General features: G+C 41.9%; 1 protein-coding gene across 2 annotated transcripts in view; it reads right to left on the bottom strand.

Moving 5' to 3' along the window:
* Positions 1–640: 640 nt before the first annotated feature.
* Positions 641–8641, bottom strand: part of RNF152 (ring finger protein 152) — a 77712-nt gene continuing 69711 nt past the window's right edge. For both annotated transcript variants that reach the window (XM_044242870.1, XM_044242871.1), the window contains exon 2: positions 641–8498. In XM_044242870.1, the coding sequence (XP_044098805.1) occupies positions 7738–8349 (612 nt within the window). In that variant the 5' untranslated portion in view covers positions 8350–8498 and the 3' untranslated portion in view covers positions 641–7737. The remainder of the gene's footprint in view (positions 8499–8641) is intronic.

The raw sequence follows: 8641 nt of genomic DNA, 5'->3' as shown, positions 1-8641 counted from the left end.
AATCTTAAAAACAAACAAACGAACCCCCCCAAAACCTATGGGGATTATTTTTTAATTGCCCAAAGAGAGCCAGGTCATGCTTATACAAGCATGCATGCATGATCAGATCATTGATAAGCCCTTATAAAGGATTAGGCCACTTGCAAACTGAGCTGAAACTCATTGATGCGATCCAGAGTTACTGAAAGACAGAATGCTTTTATCAAAAAAAAAAGGCTCTCCTGAAAACTCTGTCCCACGGTTGAGAACGTGCATTGAAGGATGCCTTTCCAGATTCAGAGCCAAGAGGCAGATGACATGGGGGGCCTGGGTGAAGCTGTCCTACACATAGTAAAATAAGATGGTCCACCTGGGGCCCGACACACGCAATGCAATTTCAAGACAGCAGAAGGACAAAGTCGGGGCCACAGGAAGTCATGAAAACCCAAAAAGGCATTTTTCGGCTTCTCGGAGAAGCTGCTTGAAGGTCACCTCCACTTAAAATTCTTGGCTCAGGAGCTCCTTGTTGCTTTATTACCCTAGTCTATTAAAATTCTTAGAGTAACTGATGATGAAAATTCCAGCTCATTTGCGCATTTTTTTTCCTTCATAGAGTGGGAAGAAAAAAAACACACACACAAAAAACCAGCGCGCGAGTCTATTTGAAATCGTTTTATGAATTTTAATCATAGCAAATGTGTTTTAACAGTAGTCATAAAATCAACATTACCACATATACAAAGGACAAGACACCAGTTTGGCATACAAAAATACCATATATTAAAATTGGGTTCATTGGAAAATCTCAAGACTTGCTAAGACACCATCTACACCAGAGAAAGCAAGCAAGAATGCTTTTAAGACATTCAGATTTATAAACAGCAGCTTGATATCCCACTTCCAAAGTCAATTATTTGGCAACATTTGAACAATATTTTCTACACAGCCCAGCAGCTCATTTATCTGTAGGGCAATTTGGCCCTTTAAAACAAAAGCTTCTAAAATAAATAATCTGCATAATTGTGAATGAAACATGTCAAGGACTTGAGTTAGCCTCTCAGCAGCATTAATCTAGCCACCTAATACTGGAGTATTAGCTCTCGAGAGGGCCAGGGAGCCCACCAGTGGGGCTGGAAGACCGGCGGGAACAGTGCAGAGCGGCTGCGTGGCTTATGATGGGGGAGTTGGGACCCGTCCCAAGCTGCAAGCAGACTCCCCACTTGCAATCGTTCATTGAGACAAACAGGACCAGGTGGTGGAATAAAGAAAGTATAATGACAACCACCAGGATTGAAAACCAAAATACTCTTGGATGAGTCTTCCCAGTAGATCAACCTACCCAAGTCAACCACAGACCCGGACAATGCATTCCACTGCTAAGAGGGTATTATTAGAATTCGTGGGTAATGACCTAGCAACCAATTCTAGAACAGGCTCAGAGATTGTCTAGCGTGTGGACAACCCAGGGGTGGGGGTGGAGCAGCTTGGATCCTCTCACTGGCCCAGCCCACTCTGTCCTCAACTTAGACTCTGGAACTGAATTTGGTAGGCCAGCCTAGAATAACAAATTGTGCTTGTCTAAGTTATTCCGAGTCGTCCTTGGGTTTCTTTCTTCAGCTGGTTTCTACCATGACTGACCTTCAGCTCCCACGTCTTTTGTTCTCCACCCATGATCCCACTACAGATTTCTCTCCTTTTATGCAAGTATTTTCTGTCTTGAGCACATCTACCTATTGCTAGAGACCCAAGGCCACGTCTCCACTGCTCCCACACAGGATCTGTCTCTCAGCCAGAAAAATCAGGAGCCAGGAGCTTCCTAAAGCACAGTGTACCACAGCACCTCCTCTGTCCTCCCATCTAAACAGAGAAGACACAGATTGAGGTCAAGGGGACATCTTCCTCCTCTTTTTCCTCCTTCTTACACCCCATGGTCCTTTACCGTCCTCACAGTCAATCATCTACTTCCAGATTCTCAGAAAGCAAATGTCAAATTCAAAATGGAACATCCCTTTGGAAAACTAATTAGAATAACCCAGTAACTCACAGGGAGAATACAGGAAACCCTCACCCAGGCTACTAGCCCTGCACCCTGTGGTGATGAATTTAGAGCAGTGTTCTAGAAGAACAGGGACAACTCTAAGAGAGCACCCCCAGAAAAAACAAAAGACAATGCATGCTGATGCAGACTTTAAGAGACTCCTCTGTACTTTGCCCCAAATATTACTGATTGTCCCTATAAAAGATCATAATATGAATAGTATCAAAAACCTTAGACTAGAATAATAAAGTCCAGCTAACAAGATGAGTGTTTTCAAGCACCACTACATCATAAGGGAGATATACATAGTGGGATACCCCGGGCAGTGAGTCCTGAAAAAAAAAAATCCATTGGCCCAACTGTGCAAGGAAACTTGTGCAGAAAAATTGGAGCCACGCTGCATGAGTTCAGGAATAATGGTACTCCACCCCTGAGCCAAAAAACAAGCCATTTGAAAGACAAAAATTAAATGCCCCTCCTGCTTGTGTTCTTCAATCATCAATGGCTTTCCAATAAAATGTATAGAGGAGAACCCACCTCTTCATAGGTTTGAAGTCTCAAGGGTTTATTCATCTAGACATTCCCAAAGGTGGTTGGTTTGATATAATGTATGCAGCCTACAGCATTTGTTAAGAAATTAAATCTAAGTTCAACATTATATAACCCACAAATTGGAAAACATGACTAACAACATTTTTTTACTTGATTTTTTAAACTCCTGTTACAGCTAAGTCGTGTGTGTGTGTGTGTATATCTACATATACGTCTATACCTGTATGTGCAAATATACACTATATATATATATAAATATACACTATATATATATATAGTGAATCATGTCAGGAAAAAATTCAATGGCTTCAATTTCCACTTATTTTTTTAGAAATATTTCATGCTTAATAAAAATTTAACTGAATTTAACTAAAATTTAACTAAAATTCACTGCTTTTGAGATAGACTAATACTTTCAACACAGCTACTGGATTTTCTTGATGACTCCTCTCTTCTGGAGCTTCTGTTTTGGTTAAGGGTTACCTTGTATGTGATGTTTTCCTGGGAATGACGGAAATTGTCAAGGATGACCGATCAACTGACTGGTGACACGTTTTGTGTGGGAACAAAATGCAGACTGACTGACAGTATCATTCTTTTAGGAGAAGATAGAAATTCAAACCTTTTTGATATCACTCCTCTCATACCAATAACCTCTGGACTTCTAAATTCCTCTTAAGTCTGAAGACAAACTATCATTTTGGCAAAAAAAAAAAATAATAATTTTAAGAGATAAGCTAAAAAGGTCATGCCCACTGACGAGTTCTCAAAAAAAAAATTCTATTTTGCTAAAATTTTTAAAAATTTTGCTAAACTGAGACAAATGCAATGTTCACATTACACTCAGAAACAATGAAAAGTAGACTAGCCAATTCTGACACCACACGGGATTTCAAATAAAGCAATGTGAACTCTTCAAATAAAAATCCAGACTAGAATAAATATCATACTATCAGAAAGAGTCTCATCTTTCTATGAAAATGTATCTCAAACTCAATTTTCTGCTTTCCTTTATTCACTTAAAAAGCAATTTTCATAACTTTAATAACCTTTTAAATTCCCTGGACAATGTTTTTTAATGTAAAAAAAAAAAAAAAGCCTTTGTGCAAGGCTGCAAATTTGCAATTTGTTCAGTGATAAGAGATAAAAGGAAAAACCAAACAAGACTGCACGTGTCAAATCTCACTCTAAGAGCAGTACCTACGTTGTAGTCCAGCATCTGAAAATGGATCCTCATACCAAACACAACGACAAGCCAGCAGACTTCAAGGGCAAACAAAACCCCTCTCCGAACACTGCGAAACATGATTGCTCTTACATTTCACACCTTACTCATGCAATGATGAAGTCTGGGTAAGATGCTTGAAGTGAAGAGGAATTTCATTAGACTTTTTTTTTTTTTTTTCTGTTTTTCTGTAACATTTACTTTTTGGCCCTAAGATCCTAAACACAGTTTCACAGTATAGGTCATGCATAGCTTGCAAGTCAAACGTTTTTACAGCTACTGTCTAACTACTATTTTTGGACAACAGATTTACATGCAGCTAATGATCCCAGACGAGGGGCTTCATAAAACACTCTTTAATCTTTAAGCCTCACTGACCATTCTATGGCCCAAAGTATGTAAGTAATAATCCCAAAGGGTCATCAATGAATTTGAATCATCATACTTGAGATCATATATCTTTTAAGCCCAGAAAGGATTTTTTTTTTTTTTTAGCAACTGCATGTTACTAAACTGCAAACTGTTCTCTTTTCTCTTAGCCCTCCTCTGTACTCTGTCAACACTCTCATGCTAGATCCCACTATGCAACCCTACAGAATTACACGGTCCAATACGGTAGTAACCAGCCACAGGTGAGTGACTATGTTTAGATAACTTAAATAAAATACAAAATACATTCCTCAGTCATACTAACCCCACTTCAACTATCCACAAGCCAATGTGGCCAGTGGCCACTATATTGGACCGCATAGGCCATAGAACACTTCCGTCACTGGAGAGAGATCTATTGAACAGAATAGCTCTAAGCTGCACCAGCACATGGGTTAACCTTCAAGGAACCTACTTTTAGGTCATGCTAAAGACTGAACTTAATTGTATTCTTAAAGAAAATACCTTTTACGCTTTCTAATCATAAAGTATGACTGAAACTGAGAACCAATTGGCCTTTTCGATCACAACTTGTGCCCCAGGTCACTGTACAAAAATTTCCCAAAGACCATGCTTTTTGATAGCATTCTTGGTTGGTTGTACTTAACATATGAAGTATTCTCTTGCTTATGTCAAGATCATTAATAAAGATGAAAATTCATGCTTCTTAAAGTTTACTATTTACACAACGCTCATTGTCCTTTACATAAGGGTGGGGGGAACCAATGGTTGGCAATTTTAAAAATTCAAATCACATCATTTTTTATTAAATGTCTATACTCATCCTTAACTCAATCGTCCTTTCGTTTCCCAGAGAGGTAGATGCTAACTAAAACGGATATATATATATATTTAAAACAACAACAACAACAATAACAACAACAAACTAAAGCACTATTGAGTGAGTAAAGGGTATTTATTCACCCTCCAAAAGATCAGAGCCCAACAGAGACATCAACAGGCCTCGGAAAGAGCAGAGAATAATGCAGTTCTTGTCTCCATTTTGCTGCAGAATTACAAAGGGCCACACACCTCTGTGGGCCTCCATGGACTCATGCACAAAAGGAAGCCACCAGAGGCTGCTCTCAGCTCTGACTTTCTGTGCTTTCAGTTGTGATTTTTTTTCACTGATGTGCAACTGTGAATTCCGGGTGATTGTGTCCTGGACTTTTGTCACACGGGGTAGATGAGTTGTTAGTGTCATGGGGAAATGCCAGAAGAGGCCAGAGCGATGGGATGCCAACTAACATGAAAACATCAAGTGTACAAAAATTCTCTCTGCAGGCTGAGCTATGACGCACAGAAACACACGCACACACGTGTGCACAACTGCACACTTTGACAGGCAATACACAAGTAACCGCAGGCAGAATCCATTGAAACAGGATTTCTTAGGTCAGGAAGATGCACACACAGAATTCTGATTTGGGTGTTATTGTTACCTTAAATTGTAAAGTCAATAATCTATCACAGGACTGATTAATTTTGCACTGCTTCACTGCAGCTCTAGGTGGGACTGTTTTTAAGTTACGTGGACATTTTTACTCTACGGCTTTGCACTAAGAAACACAGGGCGCTCTACTGCCACACACATTAGTGTCTATATAAAACCTACTTAACACGCAGGACTCTAGTTCATACTACACTACAGGGCCAGTCACTTCATACTGAACATAGATAGACGTAGATATCATTCACAAAAGCAACTCAAATATGGCCTGGCTGAAAACTGCAAGGGTCAAGTCCGTTAGAAATGTAGCATTCTTAATGCAACATTTTCCGTGGTTTTTTTTGTTTTTTTTCCTTTCCTCCAAGAGGTATAGAAATTAGGTCAGACATGCATCACGGCAGCCTGGCAGAGTTTGAGAAATCGACACTAACCCAACAGTGTATTATGTTACGTAATAGAGGATAGTATTCAGTTAATAGGATACCTAAATTATTAATACCAAATAAATCCTAGATTATTTGTTGTATAATGCCCAATAGCTTAGACAATAAAATGGCATTTTAACCTAATTTCTACTTTGAGCTTTCAAATACACTTGCTCCGTGAATTCCATAAAAGAAATTAGAAGAGAACAGTAAAGCTGATGGCTATTTCTGAATGCACACACATCCAGACACAGGAAATTACCACTTCAACACCAGCAGATCTTTCTTCACCAGCGTCTGCAGATCACTATACTTTTAAGAATATTTGAGAATTTATGATGAACTGATCCACTTTAGATTGGGAATGTGAGTCGTTAATTTACCTTGTCACTTTTCTCAATAAAAACATATTTTGAAATACAAGAGATTTTCTCACTTGTACCAACAAGAGGAAATTGGAATCCTAAATGGTTTAAACTCTGACGGAACGACATCGTTCAAAAAGCAATCATGGCCTGTCTATTAAAATGTCAGTCCAGGTTCGCCATCGATGAACAATACTCATATCTATCATGATACCTCCAAACCCCGAGCCAAGACAGCGTCTTCTGTCACTTTCCATCTGTGCCTCACAGAATACAGGACTTGGATATGCAGAGGAGGAGCAAACGTTGGAAGTGATACGTGCGCGACACTTCCCGGGGAGGGTCCTGGGTCCTGGCGCTCGAGAGGGGGCCACAGAGTCAGACCCTGGACTCATTCAGGCCCACAAAGTCTTACTCCTGGGATTCTTCTGAAAAGATTCAAAACCTGAGGTAAATCAAATGACACACATACACGCACACACAAATAACACAATATTTACATTTAAAATTCTTACTTCGTGAGATGGCTTGAGAAAAATTGGCATATAGGGTTCCTGTGGGATTAGGCATTTCTCATTATTACTCAGTTTATTGCTCTCCTGTTGGGCTTTCAGTTTAATAAACACGTAGCAAGCTCTAATTACAAGGGAAGAAAAATGGAGGTACAGAACAAAACAACACACTGGAAACACTTGTTCGGACACTTTCTTCAAAAAAAAAAAAAATGACCATCCACTTCACTTATTTTAATTCGAGTGCCATTCAAAAAATATAAAAAGCCTTAGCAACTAAATGATGACTGGATTTCATTAAAAAGGGGAAAGGAACCAGCACTGCAGAGTCGTCGCTGAATTTTTAGGGGGATTCTCAGGTTTAATTCTATTTGTATACATAAGCATCTTTGTTTTAAACTACCACATTTAGAGAAGATCACATTGTACGCACTTGCACAGTTTAACGTCTAAGTAGAATACATCTATCTTGTAACAGGATTCTGACAAATCATAAATCACAGTCCATTTAATAAATGATTATGGGGATGCATGCAATCGTCTTCGAAGCTGTTGCCACCAACGCTCAATGATTTGCCCGGTATCTCGCTGAGACCTCGCGTCTGCCCTTCGCGTCTGTCTCCGGTTAATCAAGTGGCAGCCCAGAGGCCAGCGCTGGCACCAAACGATCAGCGTCGCCCCCCATCTTCTCGCTGCGATCCCATCACCAACACCTGCTCAACCCCGAGTTGGCACCCACGAGAGACTCCCCTGCCGCGCTGTTCAGCCACAGGAGATCACAGTGAAGCGCTTGGAAATGCAAGACATGTTGTGCAGCACTATGCCCAGCAGGAAGACGAGGACGCAGGCCACCAGGATCACAGTGCACACCCCGGACCAGGTGGAGCTTTTGGCCACGCCCCGCCGGTCGGGCTCCTCCTCCACCGCCTCCTGGGGCGCCCCGCCCTGCAGAGGCTGCTGTTCCGCGGGGATGGTCACCACGGTGACCGGCTTCTGCTGGCTCCCCGGCAGCAGGCGGCAGCCCATGTCTCCGGGCAGCAGCGCTCGCTCCTTGGAGATGGGCAGGGGCAGCATGTAGCACCCATTGCTGGGAAGTTTGATGAACACTGGGGTGTGCTCGGTCGCGTGCGGGATGGCGATGACCGCCAGGACCTCGGGGTCGTCGGGGAGCTGCGACACGGAGAAGCCCGGGGGCAGCTTGGTGACGCCCCGGCACCAGGGGCACCTCACGTCCTTCTGGCTCGTCCTCATCTGCTGGAGGCACACCGAGCAGCAGGTGTGTTTGCAGTCCAGCAACTTGGGCCTTCGCCGGGGGCTGTAGTAATTGAAACAGATCTGACATTCCAGCAAGGAATCCTGGGACAGCGTCTCCATCGCGCCTCTGGGAAGCAGGGAGGCCAAGGCCAAGGGGAAAGAGCTTGTTCTCAGGGCCACGCACTCCCACGCCTTCCTTCTTGGCTTTCCAAAGTCGTGAGGGGATCAGGAAGCTCACAGGCACAGAGCATACTCCAGTGTGTTCATTTCTGAAGAAGACAAAAAAATGCAGAAAAGTTAATTATTTCAAACAAGCTGAGGTGTCAGCACACCAGCCGGGGTTCAAAAAGTCTTGACACTGGGTCAAAAACATAAAAATTTCCCACTCGGGAGAGATTACAGGAGTCCCACT

Source organism: Neovison vison, chromosome 3, assembly GCF_020171115.1.
Source record: "Neovison vison isolate M4711 chromosome 3, ASM_NN_V1, whole genome shotgun sequence".
NCBI lineage: Eukaryota > Metazoa > Chordata > Mammalia > Carnivora > Mustelidae > Neogale > Neogale vison.
Note: the sequence above shows the minus strand (reverse complement) of the source record. Positions and strands in the feature narration are given on the sequence as shown.